This window comes from Podarcis pityusensis (genome assembly GCF_964106645.2).
Source record: "Podarcis pityusensis genome assembly, chromosome: 2".
Classification (NCBI taxonomy): domain Eukaryota; kingdom Metazoa; phylum Chordata; class Lepidosauria; order Squamata; family Lacertidae; genus Podarcis; species Podarcis pityusensis.
The window spans coordinates 21677622-21700196 of NC_138029.1; the positions used below are offsets into that span (position 1 = coordinate 21677622).

The 22575-nt window shown below is 45.5% G+C and overlaps 2 protein-coding genes across 2 annotated transcripts in view; one reads left to right on the plus strand and one right to left on the minus strand.

The window, feature by feature from the left end:
- The window catches only part of LOC308470986 (tubulin alpha-1A chain), an 85091-nt gene that overhangs the window by 11802 nt on the left and 50714 nt on the right, over window positions 1-22575 (plus strand). The gene's annotated exons all lie outside the window — the stretch shown is intronic.
- On the minus strand, window positions 8014-21423 carry LOC308470991 (tubulin alpha-1C chain). Its single transcript, XM_080994816.1, has 4 exons — window positions 21268-21423; window positions 10869-11091; window positions 9679-9827; window positions 8014-9094 (listed from the first exon to the last, which is right to left on the minus strand). The coding sequence occupies exons 1-4, from the start codon at window positions 21268-21270 to the stop codon at window positions 8120-8122; spliced, it is 1350 nt and encodes a 449-aa protein (XP_080850942.1). The 5' UTR covers window positions 21271-21423; the 3' UTR covers window positions 8014-8119.

Here is a 22575-nt window from a genome sequence, read left to right on the forward strand (position 1 = left end):
AAAACGACTTCCTCTTATATAAAGGTTTTATGAACCATATTCTACAGAATTTGTATAGAGTTTGGGAGAAAAATAAAAATCTGCTGGAAAGGAAAAGACCATTATGGCTATCTGCTATTAAGGCTATTACAATTAAGAGAGTTAATATGGATAATGGGCAACTTACAGGGAATTGCTATACTTTACAGAGGGGGAACCTAAACTGAAATCAATGGAAAGTGTAAGGAGCCATTTCATAGACTGGCTACAATATCATCAGTTACATGAAATGTTTAAAATAGACAGGGGGGAAAAATTTATTTTTTTTTACCAAAGCTCACAATTCGAAAAAGAACTTCTACAAAAGAAACTTTTATCTAAAATGTACAATCTGTTCTTAGTTTGGGAAACAAGAAACAAGCTTGTCAAAGCCTCTATGAAACATTGGGCAATAGATACAGGACATAATATAGATTTTAATCTCTGGGGGAAACTTTGGAAAAGCCTGAAGTTTACAGTATGTTATTCCTTGGAAGGAGAACTACCTGAAAATGATATACAGATGGTATCTAACTCCCGAGTAGACTTGCTAAGATCTATAAGACTGACTCTGATAAGTGCTGGAGATGCAATGAGACTGAGGGTACATTCTATCATACGTGGTAGACCTGTAAAAGAGAACAGTGGTACCTCCAGTTGCGAACTTAATCTGTTCCGGAGGTCCGTTCGTAACTGGAAACCGCTCATAACATGAGGTGCGCTTTTCCTAATGGCGCCTCCCACTGCTGTTGCGCTGCCGGAGCGCAATTTCCCCTCACATCCCGGGGCAAAGTTTGCAAGAAGGGGCATCTACTTCCAGGTTAGTGGAGCGCATAACCCAAAGAATTCGTAAGGGGGACAGTTCGCAACATGAGGTATCACTGTATTGGGAAATAATTCATAGTTAACTGAAAAAAAAAGTTTAAAAGTACCTTTCCAAAAAACCCCAAACAACACCAGAGTGCTTTTCGTTGGGGATAATTCAGATGGAAATTCCCAGTTGTCAAAAAAGGTTATTTATGTATGCCACTACTGCGGCCCGTGGTTTGTTATCCCTAAAAATGAAAAAACGAGCAAGGTCCCAACTAAAGAAGAATGGAGACTTAAGCTGATAGGTCTGCAAGCTGCACCTATTCCAACATATAGAATAAGAGAACCAGAAGAACATATGTTTAAAGAAAATTGGAAAATATTTATTGAATATATGGGGGGAAATTGTGTACATATGAAAATGCTGGCAGCAATAAGATAAATTCAACAGTGTAAATAAGTTTTGATGGATGCAATAATGGAATACTGAATGGTTTAGTTTATATAAAATATGCAGGGATTTATGTTACGCAAAATGAACCACGGAAAGAGAAGAAGGGAAGTCACTGTTGTTTAAATGAATACAGTGGTACTTCTGGTTATGAACTTAATTCGTTCCGGAGGTCTGTTCTTAACCTGAAACTGTTCTTAACCTGAGGTACCACTTTAGCTAATGGGGCCTCCTGCTGCCGCTGCGCGATTTCTGTTCTCATCCTGAGGTAAAGTTCTTAACCCGAGGTACTACTTCCGGGTTAGCAGAGTTTGTAACCCGAAGTGTTTGTAACCTGAGGTGCCACTGTATTCTAAAATGTAAAACAGAAAATTTAATAAACAATTTAGGATAGAAAAAGGGACAAGTGAACCTGTTCCTTCAGAGGGAGTAGCATGTTGCTCAAAACAGGCTGTGGACCAAATGATCCAAAATGGCTAACTGCCCACCCACAGTGCTTCCACCTTGGCAGGATTCAGACCCTGTTGCTGGCCATCACGCAGCCCACCTCTGAGTCTAGGCACTGGTCCAGACCTCGCATGACCTCTCTTGATTCGGATGTGGCAAAGAAATTTATTCCTACTCCATATTTACTTGCCCCTGTGATTGAGTTTGTTGGATCGTTAAACCTCCTATTTGTGGCCATACGTTTTCAAATTGATTTACTAAAAAAAAAAAGAGTAAATTAAGTTTACAGGAATTCATTCATTTCCTGACCAACCTCTACATCCCCACCCCCAAAATCTCCCACCCTTCCTTCCTTAACTTCCCCCCTTCTCCAGTGACACACTGCTTTTGCACTGGTGGTTATGCCCTCCCCTTGTTTTCCTCAAGTTTCTCCTGATCCAGCCTTGTGTCAGTGTTCTGCTCTCACCACTTATTGTCCAGTTTCTTCCAATAACTCTTCATCCTCGCCTTCTCCATCTAACTCAGGTTTCCTCAACCTCGGCCCTCCAGATGTTTTGAGACTACAATTCCCATCATCCCTGACCACTGGTCCTGCCAGCTAAGGATCATGGGAGTTGTAGGCCAAAAACATCTGGAGGGCCGAGGTGGAGGAAGCCTGCATTAGGCATTTGTAGTTTGCTTAGCGCTTCCACACTCAAACCCTGAAAAAATTGGATCTGATCTCTGCCATAGTGTACACATCCCATCTGACACACATTGTTTAAAATGGTATCTTTTGCCCAGCTACAGATGAATAGTTCATTTGCATTTATTGGACAAACTTGGAATACTTTAGTTGAAAGGAGTGTCTCGGTGGAAATCGGCTAAATGTCAAGGAAAATCTGGACCTATGGCAACTGATGTCAGCAGTGTTATTTTTGCCAATTTTCCTTAAAAAATAGCTTTTAAATTTTAAAAACATTTTAAAAACAATAAATTTTATTTTTGAATTTTCTATTTTACATTATCAAACAAATTAAATACATAGACATATAATTCCTTTTGATTTCCTCCCCCCCAATGTGGACTTTAATATAATGATTTTCCCCTCTGCACCTCTTTTATAACTCCATTATCATAAATCCTTTGTCAATCCATAGTTCAAATTTTTACTACAAGTTTTATGTCAATCCTACCAATGTACGTAAATGTACAAATGTGATCAGTCGTTGGCCTCCACCTTTCGTCCATGCCTTCATTCCTCAAATTCCCTCCATGAGAAAGTTAGGCTAAGGATCTGCCCTACATCTCCCAGTGAAGACAGAGGCAAGTTATTCGTTCAGCCCAGGGCTGGTCCAAGACTTTTTGGCACCTGAGCCCCACCCCAGCCAGGGAAGAAACAGCGTGTGAAGTGCTACATCAGGAACATGGGAGGAATAAATATATCCACCAGAAAGAGGAGGAGACTAGCAGCATCAATGTTTTAAGCATAATCTTCAAATTCTTCAGGAAAAACCTGTATTGCATCCCTTCCAACATTTCTCTGATTAAAATAGGAATGTCCTATTCCTCCATAATAATAATTTTATTACTTGCATCCCTCCCATCTGACTGTGTTGCCCCCAACATATGTTAAATATATATATGTGTTATATATATATATATAAAAAGTTAAATATATATTATATATATTTAACATATATAAAGCATAATTAAACATTAAACATTAAAAAACTTCCCTATACAGGGCTGCTTTCAGATGTTTTCTAAAGGTTGTATAGTTATTTATCTCCTTGGCTCAGGGGTCGCATAACTCCATACCCTCTAATCTTTATCTGATGCAAATAGGGATGTCCTAAAACCACAGAGCCTAGGGCTTGCCAATCAGGAGGTCAGCGGTTCAAATCCCCACGATGGGGTGAGCTCCCGTTGTTCGGTCCCTGCTCCTGCCAACCTAGCAGTTCGAAAGCACGTCAAAGTGCAAGTAGATAAATAGGTAACGCTCCAGCAGGAAGGTAAACGGTGTTTCCGTGCGCTGCTCTGGTTCACCAGAAGTGGCTTAGTCATGCTGGCCACATGACCCGGAAGCTGTACGCCGGCTCCCTCGGCCAGTGAAGCGAGATGAGCACCGCAACCCCAGAGTCATCCGCAACTGGACTTAACAGTCAGGGGTCCTTTACCTTTAAGAAAAAGTGAGACATTCCAGGATCAAATCAGAAACTACTTCTGTAAATTCACGACTATCCCTGGAAAATAGGACACGTGGAGGGTCTGCTATTGTTTTGGTTTTCCAAACAGCTTATGGGGAAATCTAATGCTCTTGATTTTCCCATTCATCTTCCTTTTTACTAAACCCCTCATTTTTGTCTAGTCAAATGTGACTTTTATACTTCCTGGGCAATTATCCCCTCATGTATACATTGAGTTGAACAACGCTTGCATTCCACTAATTGCATCCTAGGGCAGAGTCATTTAGGGTAGAAATTTTACTTCTTTATCATGCCTGGAATACATATCTACCCAATTTTACAGCCTCCAATATTTCTCTGATGAAAATCAGGACGTCCTATTTAATAATAATAATAATAATAATAATAATAATACCCCACACATTTGACTGGGTTGCCCCAGCCACTCTGGGCGACTTCTAACATATATATATATAAACTTTAAACAATAAAAAAAACTTCGCTATACAGGGCTGCCTTCTCATAAGGGTTGTATAGTTACTGATCTCCTTGGCTTGGGGGTCACATAACTCCATACACTCCAACATTTCTCTAATGAAAATAGGGACGACTTAAGGAAAAGCGGAACATTCCAGGATCAAATTAGAAACCAGGACGGCTTCTGTAAATCCAGGACTGTCGATGGAAAATAGGGAGCCTTGGAGGGTCTGCAGTCTATGTGAAGGAAAGGAAGATGGATGTAAGAAGGAGCAAGCAAAGAGGCAGCTGTTAAAAATATCATCTAACCAGACATAGCCAACCCCACATATGGCTAACTGGAGTCTGTCCAATGATGCTTTTGTATTTATGCAGATACAGCTGCAGCAGACGCTGAAGGAGGCAGCAGTCATTAATGTAATCCATTCCGATTCGCCCTTGCTGGAGTATCCTGCTGTCTGGAAGAAACCACTTGGCAGGAGCTTGCTTTCTCATGCAGAGGCGGCTGAATTCCGAGTTGCAGACTTAGCAACCTGCACCCATCCATTTATTCCACTGCTTGTTGGGGCTAGAACAAGCGCTGCAAAGGAGAGATTGGAAGCTTACTGGCAAGGGACAAAAATAAAGCAGAACTGTTTTGACACTCAGAGGAGTCCTGCAGGCCTCATTCCTAACCTACAAACTCATTGATGTTAGGGTACTTTTGTAGCAATACAGGAAAGACTGCTGACACAATCTACAGTGGTACCTTGGTTCTCAAACACCTTGGTACTCAAACAACTTGGAACCCAAACACTGCAAACCCAGAAGTAAGGTTCCGGTTTGCGAACTTTTTTCGGAAGTAGAACATGCTCCATTTTGAGAGTTACACTTCCAGTTTGAGTGCCACACTTCTGTTTTGAGTGTTACGCTGAGGTTTGTCTGTTTTTGCTATTTATTTTGCGTTTTTGTTTTTGCGGCTCTCTTTGTTTTGTTTTTGTGACTGTGTGGAACCCAGCTACTGATTGATTGATTGATTGATTGATTGTGTGACTGCAGTACATTGTTTATTGCTTTCATTTTATGGAACAATGGTCTTGTTAGATAGTAAAATTCATGTTAAATGGCTGTTTTAGGGGTTGTTTTTAAAAGTCTGGAATGGATTAATCCGTTTTGCATTACTTTCTATGGGAAAGCGCGCCTTGGTTTTGGAATGCTTTGGTTTTGGAACGGACTTCTGGGACGGATTAAATTTGAGAACCGAGGTACCACTTAACTGAAAAGTACTCAAAAATGAAGGGGTTTCAAAGAGCAGCAATATACAGCTCCAAAAGCACATTTTGGAAATGCAGGTTTTAATTCCAGCTCAATCACGGCATGTAATAAGGACTTGTACTTTCTCATTCTAATATGCAACTTCTGTATGTAGTTAGTCATCAGCTTCTGAGACAGCCTTCAGAACTGATCTCAGCACATCTTCTTTGCTCCATTTCCCCACTTTTTCTAGAGTCACCTTTTAGCCATTTTTATTTGATTCACTTTTCTAGGGTGGCTGGTGTCTTTATAGCAACAGGGCATAGGCCGGGAGTTAAATGCTAGCGACTGAGATTTATCTCCCACCTACTCACCAAGATTAAGTTCTGTATCTTGTAGCCCTGGCAGGGCTTACTTTGCCAACAGAAAGAGCTTGCGTATAGCTTTATTACCTCCACTGAACAAAACAGGCACGCAAAATAAAACCCATGTGCTACTCTAGTGGGAGGGGAGATGGCATGTTGCCCATGCACCTCCTTATGAAACAGCCAGGGCCGTCTTACCCATAGGTGCTAGGGGTGCAGGGCACCCAGGTGCCAGGCTCTCAGGGGAGTAACCAAACAAACCCCTGTGTGGCAAAGAGAACATCAGCAATGTCTAGGCAACACGATGACCATATACATATGTAATAGACAATCTTTACAGAATTGCTTCAAACCGTAACAAGTACAAAATGAAATCTTTAGTCTCAAAGTCTCTGAAAAATCTTTAAATGAAGCGAGGTGCCAAACTTTGTACGATGAAAGACAAGCTGTGAAGTTTTGTGTATTCAGCAATTATGAAGTCCAACACTGAACAGTGATTCTGGATATTGACTACTGTTTCGTAGAATTCTTTGTCAGCATGGTTGGAGGATATAGAATAGCTTCATAAACTGAAAATAAAATTTTACAGACGATCATATTTGCTCCAGTGTGCTCCAGTGGTGAAATGTTAGAACCATCAAAAAGGTGATCAAAATATCACAAACCTTACCACCACCCAAATGCTGCAAAACCGGTGTAACTAGATATAATGAGATTCAAATTTGCCCTTTCACAGAAAGTTGTAGCGCCTCCCTCCAATTTAATAAAGATTGCAGTGAAGGCCAAGCAATCTGTTTGCAGACCTTCTGGTGCATTTCGTTACAAAGGCAATGCTTACAAATCCATAAAGTCACATAATGTAAAGAACGGTCAAGAATATCTATGGGGCTTGTTGCATTGGGGGTGGTCAATCTTAGTAACCAGTCATAAGTTAAGGAGAACGTGGACTAAGGTCAAAGGTCCATCAGCAAACTCCTATTTCTCTTTGCTAGTCAATATACAGTGGGACGCAGGTGGCGCTGTGGGTTAAACCACAGAGCCTAGGACTTGCCAATCAGAAGGTCGGCAGTTCGAATCCCCACGACGGGGTGAGCTCCCATTGCTCGGTCCCTGCTTCTGCCAACCTAGCAGTTCGAAAGCACGTCAAAGTGCAAGTAGATAAATAGGTACCGCTCTGGCGGGAAGGTAAACGGCGTTTCCGTGTGCTGCTCTGGTTCGCCAGAAGCAGCTTAGTCATGCTGGACACATGACCAAGAAGCTGTACGCCGGCTCCTTCGGCCAATAAAGCAAGATGAGCACCGCAACCCCAGAGTCGTTCATGACTGGACCTAATGGTCAGGGGTCCCTTTACCTTTATACAGTGGTACCTCGAGTTAAGTACGTAATTTGTTCCGGAGGCCCATTCTTAACCTGAAAATGTTCTTAACCTGAAGCACCACTTTAGCTAATGGGACCTCCCGCTGCCGCTGCGCTGTCACCGCCCAATTTCTGTTCTCATCCAGAAGCAAAGTTTTTAATCTGAGGTAATATTTCTGGGTTAGCAGAGTCTGTAACCTGAGGCGTCTGTAACCTGAGGTACCACTGTAATTTCTTTGATACCATTTTAAAGATGTTACTTTGGAGCAGGCCAGAGGAATCTTGTTGATGCAATGGCCAAGTTTCTCAGTATCAAATGCGTAAGCAGGAAAGTGGAGTCATGCGCCCCAGCAGGTGAAAAGATTTTACAACAGAATTGCTAAAGTGCTGCAAATATATAGGTCAGTGCCCTTGCATGCTTCAGTGCACAGCAAATGCCTGTGTTGTCCTGGTGCAAAGACATTCAAGCTTTGCCAACCCTAAGAGCCTGGCCAGTCCAGCTCCACTCATTCAAAAAGCATGTTCTCAGCTGACATCATCTATAGCAGGACCGAGTCCTACAAACCCTTTATGCAACTCTAAAGGACAGGGCACAGAAACATGGTCTCCAATGCTGAATCTTGGACCCAGGCCTACAACTCAGAAGGACAGGGCACGGTTTGTTCTATAAAGAAAGAAACAAGACTGCTTTCAACCAAATGTTTCTTTTTAATGAGTTTAACACAATGGGCAGCAGAAGGCATCCAGAAGGAGACAGGAGAAAGAAGTAGAAAACAAACGGATACAAACAGAAATCAGTATTCTTCGCCCTCATCATCCCCATCGGCACTGTCTGCCCCAACCTCCTCGTAATCCTTCTCTAGGGCAGCCATGTCCTCCCGGGCCTCCGAGAACTCGCCTTCCTCCATCCCTTCCCCAACGTACCAGTGGACAAAGGCACGCTTGGCATACATCAGGTCAAACTTGTGGTCCAGGCGAGCCCAGGCCTCAGCAATGGCTGTGGTGTTGCTCAGCATGCAGACGGCACGCTGCACTTTGGCCAGGTCGCCCCCGGGGACCACCGTGGGGGGCTGGTAGTTGATACCAACCTTGAAACCGGTGGGGCACCAGTCTACAAACTGGATGCTACGTTTGGTCTTGATGGTGGCAATAGCAGCGTTGACGTCTTTGGGAACAACGTCCCCACGGTACAATAGGCAGCAGGCCATGTATTTACCGTGACGAGGGTCACATTTCACCATCTGGTTGGCCGGCTCAAAGCAAGCGTTGGTGATCTCGGCTACTGTCAGCTGTTCATGGTAAGCTTTCTCAGCTGAGATGACTGGGGCGTAGGTGGCCAGGGGGAAGTGGATTCGGGGATAGGGCACCAGGTTGGTCTGGAATTCTGTCAGATCTACATTCAGGGCACCATCAAATCGCAGGGAGGCCGTGATGGAGGACACAATCTGGCTGATAAGGCGGTTGAGGTTGGTGTAAGTGGGGCGCTCAATGTCCAGGTTCCTGCGGCAAATGTCATAGATGGCCTCGTTGTCTACCATGAAGGCGCAGTCGGAGTGCTCCAGGGTGGTGTGGGTGGTCAGGATGGAGTTGTAGGGCTCGACGACAGCTGTGGAGACTTGGGGAGCTGGGTAGATGGAGAACTCCAGCTTGGACTTCTTGCCGTAGTCAACGGACAGGCGCTCCATCAGCAAGGAGGTGAACCCAGAACCGGTGCCCCCACCAAAACTGTGGAAGACCAGGAAGCCCTGGAGACCTGTGCATTGGTCGGCCTGTTGGAAAGAGAGAGGTTTTAAAAGACCCCAGCTCAAAAGTTTAATTCAGCTTGAACATAAAGTGAAACCTGCAACAAAACATTGCAGTGGGAGGAGTGGGGGAGGGTGTTTCAGGATCCCCCCTTTGCTATTCCATTCCCCTCTCCCCTCTGATTTTGCATTTTCTCCTCATTCTAGCATCTAGATTTCTATGGACTCTAAGCACACTCAGTCCTCATTTATTGTGTTGTTTTTATGACATTAACTGCTCTGAGCTCGGCTTCAGCTGGGGAGGGTGAGATACAAATAAATAATAATAATAATAATAATAATAATTAGTTTTGGAGGGTCCCCATTTGTTCTTTTTTTAAAGGGTTTTGTCTATTCCCAAAAAGCTGGCCATTCCCTCTTGACACGGGCAGTGCTTTTTCTTGCTACAACCATGCTCACATCCGGAACAGAGGAAACAAGAAGGAACATATTAAAGAAATGTCTTTTCTCCATTTATAAAGGGTGCTTTTGTGAAACGTCTTTCCTGTTGTGTTTAGAAGCCCCTGAATACTTCCTTCCCCCAGTCCCACGGGCAGCAGACGTCAACTCACCAGTTTGCGTATCCTGTCGAGGACCAGGTCAATGATCTCCTTGCCGATGGTGTAGTGGCCCCTGGCATAATTGTTGGCAGCATCCTCCTTGCCAGTGATGAGCTGCTCGGGGTGGAAGAGCTGGCGGTAGGTGCCAGTGCGCACCTCATCTGTGGAGAGAAGTGATCCCGAGTGAAATGGTATTTAAGACCATCTGCCCTTGGGGAATCATATTTGTTGTACACCAGGACAAATACATGCCTAAGGCTTCTGAGGAGATTTGGGCGGCATGCCCACCATATAGGTAAAGCACATGACTTCTCCCAAGGAATCCTGGGAACTGTAGTTTGTCAAGGGTGCTGGGGATGTTGGCTCTGTGAGGGGGAAACTACAGCTGCTATGATTCTTGTGGGTGGGGAAGAGAATGGGCTTTAAATACATGGTAATTTAAATGTCTCCACCCCCATCGTTCAGCCCAGACACTGAGGTCCAGCTCCGAGGGCCTTCTGGCAGTTCCCTGCCTGCGAGATGTGAGGTTACAGTGAACCAGGCAGAGGGCCTTCTCGGTAGTGGCACCCGCCCTGTGGAATGCCCTCCCATCAGATGCCAAGGAAATAAACAACTATCTGACTTTTAGAAGACATCTGAAGGCAGCCCTGTTTAGGGAAGTTTTTAATGTTTGATCTTTCATTATGTTTTCAATATCCTGTTGGAAACCGCCCAGAGTGGCTGGGGAGGCCCGACTAGATGGGCGGGGTATAAGTAATATTATATATTATTATTATTATTATTATTATTATTATTATTATTATTATTTATTATTAGACATCCCTATTTTCGAATCCTCGTGATGGGGTGAGCTCCCATTGCTTGGTCCCTGCTCCTGCCAACCTAGCAGTTCGAAGTGTCAAACTGCAAGTAGATAAATAGGTACCGCTCTGGCGGGAAGGTAAATGGTATTTCCGTGTGCTGCTCTGGTTCACCAGAAGCGGCTTAGTCATGCTGGCCACATGACCCGGAAGCTGTCTGCGGACAAACACTGGCTCCCTCGGCCAATAAAGCGAGATGAGCACTGCAACTCCAGAGTCAGTTGCGACCGGACCTAATGGTCAGGGGTCCCTTTACCTTTTTACCTTTATTTTCACTGGAGAAATGTTGGAGGGTATGTAAGCTACAGCCCCACCTGTAGCCTGTCTTGTTTGTATGCTCACCAATCACAGTTGGCTCCAAGTCTATGAAAACGGCCCTGGGCACGTGCTTGCCAGCTCCCGTCTCACTGAAGAAAGTGTTGAAGGAGTCGTCTCCTCCCCCAATGGTCTTGTCGCTGGGCATCTGCCCATCAGGCTGGATGCCATGCTCAAGACAGTAGAGCTCCCAGCAGGCATTGCCAATCTGGACTCCGGCTTGGCCAACGTGGACAGAGATGCACTCGCGCTGTGAAAAGAAGCAGCTATAGTAGTAGCTCCAGCAGAAATACAGCTCTCAGGGAGGTTTCGGTTGAAGGACCGGTCACCACTTGACAATTTCCCCACGTGTCAATCAATTACCACCTGTTCCCATGCAAATTCAAGTTTGTGAAATTAAGCGTGACCTGTTCTTAGAAAACATTAACCATTCCCCCCTCCCCTCCGTGGGCAAGGTACGCTTCATCAGCTTAAACTCATGTGCAAGTCAACCTGTAACTACTTATCCACTAATTCACAGGGTGACTTTGGGCCGCTAATTGCAGCAGCCTCGTTTATCTTCTACTTCAGAAGTGGAGGCGTTTGACTTGCCTCCAGAACTGCAGAGATGAAAGAGCAGTTCTCACAAAGGCACTAGCCACTGTTTCTGAGCAAATCTTTGCTAGATAGCTGCTTAGTTAATGGTAGGGCTGCCATCTTTCTAAAAAGTAAAAACCAGGACATCCCAAAGGTTGTTGAGTTTTGGGGTTTTTTTTTACAAAAACACCCACAATCTTGCTTGAGATCCAGGACAAAGCGCCGACCGACATCAATTCCCCCGCCCCCAACATCAATTCCATCTTTGAAATCCCAATAATGTTACAAGTGTAAAATACATTGCAAGTGTCATGTCTTTTGCTACTTGTAATGTGGCAGATATTACGGACAAAATGGAGAGATATAAAATATGGATTATGAAATAATATGCAGTTGAACAGGGGCAATAGGACCCATGGAGGGGAAGATGGAAAATTCTAAATATGGATATGTATTTTATATTGTTATAATTCTATATTTGTAAAATCAAATAAACTTTATTTCAATAAAAGAAGTCCTGATAATGTCCTGGGAAAACCAGACGTATGGCAGCCCTGGTTAATAGCAGGCTGTTGTGTAATTTTCATGCAACAGAACAGTCCATTCATAAACCCCTATCATTTAGGAAGTCTTCTTGCCCCTTCAGAATTGAAATGCATGTTATTAGAAACTGTGTGCTTACTGATGACTTGTAGAATATTCTGAAGACTCGACAGCACGAAAGCAAAGGCAGCCACAATTCATTGACTTAGAAACAGGATATGTGAAAAATACACTCCTCTTTTAATAAGTGAGATGTTGATATTTGGAGTTCTTTTCAGCAGGGTTGCCATATTTCAAAACAGAGCTTTTTTTTTTTTTTTAACCCCCAAAGTTGTTGAGTTTTCCCCCCACAAGATCCTGGACAAAGCACCACATTTTGGAAATTCTCCCTGGAAATATGGCAGCCCTATTTTCAGAAGAATGACGTTCTCACTTCATGCTTCTGTTTGACCATTGGTAATAGAGACACATGACAGCTTTTGCAGCTAACGGCATCTACCAATCTGAAGAGAACTCAAAATGGAATTCCTACAGCTTCAACTGATATGCCTTGCCTTTCACCTTTGAAACAGGAATAATAATAATAATAATTTACTATTTGTACCCCGCCCATCTGGCTGGGTTTCCCCAGCCACTCTGGGCGGCTCCACAGGGACCAAAAATACACTAAAATGTCACACATTAAAAGCTTCCCTGAACAGGGCTGCCTTAAGATGTCTTCTGAATGTCAGGTAGTTGTTTATTGCTTTGACATCTGATGGGGGTGGAGACGCTTCTTCAGGTATACTGGGCCGAGGCCGTTTAGGGCTTTAAAGGTCAACACCAACACTTTGAATTGTGCTCGGAAATGTACTGGGAGCCAATGTAGGTCTTTCAAGTGTTATATGGTCTCGGCGGCCGCTCCCAGTCACCAGTCTAGCTGCCGCATTCTGGATTAGTTGTAGTTTCCGGTTCACCTTCAAAGGTAGCCCCACATAGAGCGCATTGCAGTAGTCCAAGCAAGAGGTAACCAGAGCATGCACCACTCCGGCGAGACGGTCCGTGGGCAGGTAGGGTCTCAACCTGCGTACCAAGTGGAGTTGGTAGACAGCTGCCCTGGATACAGAATTGACCTGCGCCTCCATGGACAGCTGTGAGTCCAAAATGACTCCCAGGCTGCGCACCTGGTCCTTCAGGGGCACAGTTACCCTATTCAGGACCAAGGAGTCCTCCACACCAGCCCGCCCCCTGTCCCCCAAAAACAGTACTTCTGTCTTGTCAGGATTCAACCTCAATGGAAGACTTCCCATCTCCACAAACATTCCAGATTAAAATGTTGTCCCTTTCTTGGTGCCTGAATAGCAGTCTACTGGATGGGCAATGTTAGCAGTGCTCATTCCAAGTATTCTTTAATCCTCAAATCTGGAGTTCTTCACCATACAGACTTGTAGTATAAATAGTCAGAGGAATTGGTTAGGGTGAATTTCATTTCTGAAGGTCATTTTGAAGTCATTAATCCTATTTAGAGGTTTAAATGGGCAGCACAACTTCAATGAGCTCAGCAGTTTCTAAAAAAATTTTTTTAGCAAAATGTATCTGCCACTTGACTTTTAAAAGAAACACATCAAATCGGTTCATAGAACCTCAAAGCAGTTTACACAGCTGCCCTTTGTGTTTAGGGGTAAGTATGCCCCAATTAATCCTATATTTGGTCTTTCAAGGGAAAGGTACAAACCTCAAGACGACCAGCAGTGAAGTTTTTGCAACAGATTGTTTAAAAGAGAAATAACTTATCAGAGGCATTCTGTGCTTTTGCTGAAGACAAGAATTTCAAGGCTATACTAACCCTTATCCTGGAATCCTTTTCGCTTAATAATCCCATGTAAATATGCACAAGATGGCAGTCTTAACTCCAGAGGAATGCAGTGGACGTCACTCAAGGAGACATTAAGTAGGATTGTGTAGCCAGTGTGAGAAACAAGACGGATAGGTCAGAGGAAATTCAACTATGGTAGCAATTTGTGAATTGTTCATGCAAAGCAGAACATGTTTTGCATTCTGTCCTTGTTTGAAGACAATGTGCCTCTATTTCCTGGCCTTAAAAGCTTAGAAGGTTCATAAGTAATGTTCTAGCCCATGGGTAGGCAAACTAAGGCCCGGGGGCCGGATCCGGCCCAATCACCTTCTAAATCTGGCCTGCGGATGGTCCGGGAATCAGCGTGTTTTTACATGAGTAGAATGTGTGCTTTTATTTAAAATGCATCTCTGGGTTATTTGTGGGGCATAGGAATTCGTTCTTTTCTCCCCCAAAATATAGTCCAGCCCCCCACAAGGTCTGAGGGACAGTGGACCGGCCCCCTGCTGAAAAAGTTTGCTGGCCAGTGTTCTAGCCAGTAATGCATATGGAGAGAGTGTACTTATTGAAGGTACTCTGTCCATTATAATCTGTCTCCCTGCCCCATATTCCTCAACTAGGCTGGTGCTGTTTAAGGAGGAACAAGATGTTTGCATTTATATATTAAGCTTCCATTCAGTAGGCATTTCCTTGTGGAAAAGACTAGTCAAGTGAACAAGCAGTGCCTGAAGCATGAAGCCTAATACAGTGGTACCTCAGTTGATGAACCTAACCCATTCCGGAAGTCCGTTCTTAAACCGAGGTGCACTTTCCCTACTGAGGTGTCCTGCCACCGGTGCCCTTCCACCATTTGGCTTCCATGGCAAAGTTCGCTAACTGGAACACTTACAGTGGTACCTCAGGTTACAGACACCTCAGGTTACAAACACTTCAGGTTACAGACTCCACTAACCCGGAAGTAGTACCTCAGGTTAAGAACTTTGCTTCAGGATAAGAACAGAAATCGGGCGGCGGCAGCAGGAGGCCCCATTAGCTAAAGTGGTACCTCAGGTTAAGAACAGTTTCAGGTTAAGAACAGACCTCCAGAATGAATTAAGTTCGTAACCAAAGGTACCACTGTACTTCCGGTTTTGCGGAGTTCGTTTACCCAATAGTTCCTAAACAGGCCTGTTCATAGACCGAGGTACCACTGTATACAGTATACAGTGGTACCTCGGGATGCGAAGGGGATCCGTTCCGGAGCCCCGTTCGCATCCTGAATAGAACATGCAGATGCAACAGCGCGTCTGTGGGTCGTGCTTCGCCACTTCCGCGCATGCACGTGACGTCATTCTGACCGTCTGCGCATGCGCAAGCGGCGAAACCCGGAAGTAACGCGCTCCGTTACTTCCGGATCGCTGTGGAGCACAACCCGAAAATACTTACCCTTAAGTATATTTATCCCGGGGTATGACTGTACAGTTGCAACAGTCTTGCCCCTTCTTAAACACCACTACTCGAAGAATACGCAGACACAGAGATGAATGAACAAGTGACTGTCCTGGTCAAAGAGTACACTGGAGTGTCTCCAGGTAGAATTATGTTTACAAGACTCCTATAGTCCCTTTAAGTGTATTGTTAGGGGTAGGCCTAAGTTCCAGTCTTTCTGCACTGCCCCCCCAATCTTCTGCCCCTTCCCCAACCTTTCTAAAATCTTAATTTTAAACTGTTTGGACTTTGAGGCTGCTGGGCATGCTTCACAGCACCATGCAGTAACCTGTGATCTTAATTTGCCCCAAAACAAAAACTTGCATCCATTTATGAATAAAAATTGGCATGTGCAATTGCAGGCAAATTTATGCCTTGGGATTTGCCCTGAATCTCTCAGGGCAATGCCCTGGTCCTTCATATATCTCAGCTGCTAGTTGTTGGAAGTCCATTGTCCACATATTTTCCATGGGCAGCTTTGAAATCTCATTACTTGTTCGGATCATTCATGTACATCCCTAGAGTAGCGAAGTGTTTGCAGCTCAACAAAAGGCCAGGCTAAGTTGTTGCTATGTCACTGAACATCCCAGGCATTTGGAAACTATGGCTGGATAGGTCTCAGCAATGGTTAAAAGTGCAGACCCCTTAATACAGAGGAGTCCCCAGCAGAAACAGCTGTGGGGATAGTTGTTTAACTAGTCCTATAATAAGATAAGAGGGACGCAGGTGGCGCTGTGGGTTAAACCACAGAGCCTGGGACTTGCCGATCAGAAGGTCGGCGGTTCGAATCCCCACAACGGGGTGAGCTCCCGTTGCTCGGTTCCTGCTCCTGCCAACCTAGCAGTTCCAAAGCACATCAAAGTGCAAGTAGATAAATAGGTATCGCTTTGGCGGGAAGGTAAACGGCGTTTCCATGTGCTGCTCTGGTTCGCCAGAAGCGGCTTAGTCATGCTGGCCACATGACCCAGAAGCTGTATGCTGGCTCCCTCGGCCAATAAAGCGAGATGAGCACCGCAACCCCAGAGTCCGCGACTGGACCTAATGGTCAGCGGTCCCTTTACCTTTACAATAAGATAAGAAGCCAAAGATAAAGTGGTATGGATAGCACAAAGTAACGGGGGCAAAAAAACCACTAACAAAGGGATGTGGCTGCAGGTCATTAGTCGGCAATGGAGATTTGGAAGCTGGTGATTTTTGGAAACCAGCGTGGACCACGGAGAGGAAGATGAGGAGCAAATTGTACTCTGTTTTGGACTAGCTCACCAGACCTTAAGAGCTCCAATTTCCAAGACTCATTTCCTCAAGTGCAGCACCAGGAAGTCTCTTTAGACATTTCTACAGTGCTTGAAGGGACGCAGGTGGCGCTGTGGCCTAAACTACAGAGCCTAGGGCTTGCCAATCAGAAGGTCAGCAGTTTGAATCCCTGCTCCCATTGAATCCCATTGAATCCCATTGAATCCCATGGTGAGCTCCCATTGCTCGGACCCTGCTCCTGCCAACCTAGCAGTTCAAAAGCACCTCAAAGTGCAAGTAGATAAATAGGTACCGCTCCGGCGGGAAGGTGAACAGCGTTTCCATGCACTGCTCTGGTTCGCCAGAAGCAGCTTAGTCATGCTGGCCACATGACCCGGAAGCTGTCTGCGGACAAACACCGGTCCCTCGGCCAGTAAAACAAGATGAGTGCCACAACCTCAGAGTCGTCTGCAACTGGACTTAACGGTCAGGGGCCCTTTACCTTTACCGTGCTTGAATAGTCTAGTCCTGTGGTAGCATATTACACTGATCCTGGTCCGACTGCACTGGCTACCAATGAGTTTCTGGGCCCAATTCAAAGTGCTGGTTTCGACCTATAAAGCCTTAAATGGCTCAGGACCACAGTACCTCAAGGCCCGCCTCTTTCCATATGAATCTACCTGGATCCTGAGATCATCTTCTGAGGGCCTTCTTTGTATGCCACCTCGAGAGATCTAAAGCATGGGTCAGAATTTTTTTCAGCAGGGGGCCGGTCCACTGTCCCTCAGACCTTGTGGGGGGCCAGACTATATTTTGAGGGCGGGAAAGAACAAATTCCTATGCCCCACAAATAACCCAGAGATGCATTTTAAATAAAATGGCACATTCTACTCATGTAAAAACACACTGATTTCCAGACCGTCCACAGGCCGGATTGAGAAGGCGATTGGGCCGGATCCAGCCCCCGGGCCTTAATTTGCCTACCCATGATCTAGAGCAGCCCTTCTCAACCTGTGGGTCCCCAGATGTTGTTGAACTACAACTCCCATCACCCCTAGCTAGCAAGGCCAGAGCTCAGGGATGATGGGAGTTGTAGTCCAACAACATCTGGGGACTCACAGGTTGAGAACCGCTGATCTAGAGTGTGGCAACACAAGAACAGACCTTCTCTGCAGTGGCTCCCCATTTGTGGAATGCTCTCCCCAGGGAAGTTCACCTGGCACCTTCGTAAAACGTTCCTTTTTAACCAGGCCTTTGGTTGATTTGATTGACATCCTTTGCCCTTTTAAAATGTGGGTTTTTGGGTGGGAGGGGGTTATTGGGTTGTTATCTTTATTTTGATTATATATTCTGTGGTTTTACATTTTTTATTTTGTTCTGTGAACTGCCCTGAGACCTCCGTGTATACGGCGGTATATAAATTCAATAAATAAATAAATACCTAACATATCCCAATATCACTGGAGTGCAACTCCCATCCGTGATGAATGGCCTTGCTGGCTGGAGCTGATGGAAACAGCTGAGCCACCCAGTAACCCATCTGGACTCCAAAATACACTTTATTGGATATTTGTATATTTCTGTTTCTTTATTAAATTCATATACTGCCCTTCATCTGAAGATCACAGGGCAGTTTACAACAGAAAGATACAAAAGAAGAACACAAAATACATAAAAATGTAAAAAAAAACCCTCACCCTCCTAAAACGACACTTGGTTGTGTTTAGTCTAATTTCACAGAAAGAGAAACTTTTCCATCATGTCTGGACAAACAATTAATTACAGACTATTTAAATGTAATAGCTGAGTTGAAACAGCAAAGAGTGGGAAATCAATAAAACTAATAAGGGACTCAAACTAGTATGAAGGTAATTTCTTCTTATAATTTTGTGTATAGATTATTCAAGTTATGGTTTGTACTCCTTAAATAATGTTGTTGATAAATATTTTTCTGTCTTGTTTAGGGTTTCCCCCCTTTTTTCCTTTTTTTCTGTTCGTAAGCTGAGTTTATCTTTTTTCAATGTTTCACATTATATCCTTTTGCGCTGCTATCTTACGTATCTTTTATTTACTTTTTTGTAAACTTTGGAAATGTATTGAAATAAAAAATAAACAAATAAACAAATGACCAAAAAAACCAGTGTCACCCACTCACAAACAAATGCTGTAATTTATTTATTACATTAATGGCTATCCCTGCCATCAACTATATTCTAAGATTAACTGCGTTACATTTATGGCATCTTCAATTTGAGCCTGTTCTGCTTCCATTCTTTTAATAATCTGCACAGAGAGATGCCCGACTGTAACAGCCACAATGTAGGCCCCGTGCTCAGAGCTCTTCCCTTGATAAAAAAAATAGGCAAGGTCTGGATATTATAGGGGAGCCTGAGTTCAAGGGAGTCGTGGTTCCTAGTCTGTAATGCTTGCTTCCTCAGGAGTGCCCATCTAATCTAGATGCTAATGGGTAGATGTTTCGAAACCAACTATTTTGAATTCCTGACTAGATTAGGCTTGCTGTAGCTGGTTGTTTGCGGTGGAGGCAGTATTCAGCAACAGCTGAAAACAGAAGAGAAGACTACCCACACGACAGATCCAAGGCAGGGTGGGGCTTACCTGCCCCCACCCCGAATATTTTATTGAAGTTGGCATCCCTGGTGCAGACGTATATAAACTTTATGAAGTAAATAAATCACTACTTGCTGAGCAGCCTCATACATTTTTTATTGACGCTGGAACTGCATCTTCAGTGCTTTACTACATCCCTTTTCGATTATAAAAATTCTACCTTCCATTGTCCTTCCTTGACTCTGGCTGTACGTGCCACATCTTCCAGCACATGTTAAAAGAAGTTTCGTTCTTTTCACCAGCAGCTGGGCATTATGCAATGCCGCAGAAAGCCCCTTATAATAATAATTTATTATTTGTACCCCGCCCATCTGGCTGGGTTTCCCCAGCCACTCTGGGCGGCTTCCAACAAAGATTAAAAATACATTAAACTATCACACATTAACAACTTCCCTGAACAGGGCTGCCTTCAGATGTTTTCTAAATGTCAGGTAGTTTGACATCTTTGACATCTGATGGGAGGGTGTTCCACAGGGTGGGCGCCACTACCGAGAAGGCCCTCTGCCTGGTTCCCTGTAGCTTTGCTTCTCGCAGTGAGGGAACCGCCAGAAGGCCCTCGGCACTGGACCTCAGTGTCCAGGCAGAATGATGGGGGTGGAGACGCTCCTTCAGGTATACTGAGCCGAGGCCGTTTAGGGCATCTCTTTGCAAGAGCAGCTGGCAAGTCCAAACTTGGCTACTTTCGCTTTCAAGATGCTACCCAAGCCCAAAGGAGCTTGCCTTTTAAGTCTTACCCAAACAGCTTAGGCTGGCACTTTTGCAATGGGCATTTGGAAACAGAGCGGTTTTTAGAGAGCTGTGATTTGGAGAAGCTCTCTGGTTCACAGCACTTCCTTCTTTTAACCAATAGCCAAAATAAGCAAGCACAAGTTCGGTTCTTCGACAGGCCCCTTCCACCACATTCTCTGCACCCTGCTTGTGTAGATCTTTTGAAGCCTGCTGCGTTAAGCGTCTTAGCATGCCGTGTCCAAAGTCAAGAAGGGAGATGGTGCCAGGAAACTGTCATTCTGAGCTTAAGAGGGTCACGTCCTGCCGCTGAGCATCGCAAAAGCAAGATAACCGCGCAGTCTGGAGGATCTTGGAAATAGCTTATTTGCAGATCCATGGAGACCCATTTCTCAGAATGAATAAAGGGAGGTTTCTAGCAACCCCTCCCTGTTTCTCGCGCATACTATTATCCTCCTGGGCCTGTCTTGTTGCTCCTTGACTACCTATGAATCCTGCTTCTGGCTTATCTCCTACCAGGCTCTACAGAGCTGCAAGAGAGCAACAAATACACTCCAAGCCCTCTCCCCCAGGATTATCAGTATCCAGCGCCTGACTCAGGCAGAGAAGGCACCTCACGTCAGCTACATCGAGATTCAGAAAAGTTCCCCAGAGCCGGGTTCGCCCGTTGGGTGGGAGTGGATGTCTATTATTATTATTATATTATTATTATTATTATACATGAGGAAGCTGGCAGCAGAGCTGCGCATCCTGCCCACATCCCTAACCCTCAGAGCATTATTTTGCTCACCCCACGCCTGGCGTGCGGAAAGAGCCAGGATGCGGCTCCTCAAGACATCAGCCCAGCAGACACGTGTCTGCGCGTTACGATCCCCACGTCCTACACGCAAGTGATCTTCCCTCGATTTTTTTTGTTTTCCTAAGCGCTGGGCCCCATCGCAGGAGTCAGAGAAAAGCCCCAGCGCAGCCGATGCCCAGGAAAGACTAGCCAGGGGCCATTTCCCGAGGGGAAGGGAAGGGCAACTCGACGCCACACCTCCCCATTCACACGAGATCTCAACCTGGCGCCCTTCAGCCACACCCGTGACCGGCTTACCGCTACACACGTGTTCCGGGAGGCCCAGCTGGCTGCCAACACGCGCAGGACACGGTGCCAACGCCCTGGGGTGCCCGAGCACCCACAAAATTGCCCACGAAGGGGCCAGGCACCCACAAATTTCGGGGCCAGGGCTGTGCACGCTGCATGGCACCCACGGGCCCAGCTGACACTCCCGGGACACAGTCCTGCGCGCCTTCCCAAGACCCACGAGGAAACACGCATTGCGCTTTAACCAGCCTTGTTTTCCCTTTCCCAAGGCACCAAAATCCCCAGAACCGAAGCCGAGGTGAGGCTACAGGAGCACCCGACCCAAGACTTACCATGTTTCCCGGCACGCAGGATAGAGACCAAACAGATAAAGGAGAAAGAGAAGGCTGAGAAACGGGATGAGCTCCGCCTTCCTCACGAATCGACCCGTTCAGGGAGTCGCCAGTGAGCAAAAACTTCTTCCCAACTTCAGCACTTTGCGGGGGCGGGGGGGGCTTTCACTTTTATAAGGCGTGAGTGACGTCTGCAACGGGGGCGGGGCTTCGTGGCTGAAACAGAAGGGGGGAGAGGGAGGCGCACCGCCCCCGCTCTGACCCCTGATTGGCACGTTCGAATTCCCCGAAAGGGGAAGGCGGGGACGAGCGAGCGCAGAAGTCGAACTCAGAGCTTGACCCGAGCTAAAGGCGCTTTCCACCTCATCGAAACAGAGCTGGGGTGCCAACTTGAATAAAATGTGCGGGGCGGGGGGCAAGCAGGTAAGCCCCGCCCCGCGCAATCGATCACAAGACAAACACACACCCAATGGCAATGCCCACCAACTATTCTGGGGGGGTGTCAGCCCCCTCAAATATTTTATATGGGGTGGGGGGGAAGGACCACAGCCCCACGCTTCCCATGCCTGCAAATGAAAGCATGTCTTACTTGAAAGTTAATTCCATCTTAAATAACAGGACTTATTCTTATCTGAGCCAGCTCTTCCTGCCTGTGGTTCTGGAGGGATGCGTTGGGCCATGACTGAAGTATTGGACTGAGCACAAAGACTTGATTGTCGTCCTGTACTTCCCACAGATCTTCCTACTATTATCATGAAGGTAAAGGGACCCCTGACCATTAGGTCTAGTCGTGACCGACTCTGGAGTTGTGGCGCTCATCTCGCTTTATTGGCCGAGGGAGCCGGCGTACAGCTTCCGGGTCATGTGGCCAGCATGACAAAGCCGCTTCTGGCAAACCAGAGCAGTTTACCTTCCCACTGGAGCGGTACCTATTTATCTACTTGCACTTTGATGTGCTTTCGAACTGCTAGGTTGGCAGGAGCAGGGACCGAGCAACGGGAGCTCATCCCATCGTGGGGATTTGAACTGCTGACCTTCTGATCGGCAAGCTCTAGGCTCTGTGGTTTAACCCACAGCATGTCTTACTTGAAAGTTAATTCCATCTTAAATAAAATGACTTATTCTTATCTGAGAAAGCTCTTCCTGCCTGTGGTTCTTGAGGGATGCGTTGGGCCATGACTGAAGTATTGGACTGAGCACAAAGACTTTATTGTTTTTATGTCCTTCCCCCAGATCTTCCTACTGTTATATCCAATTCTGCAGTCTCGTGAGAAATCTTGCAAGCTGATTCTCTGCCGTGCAAGGGCT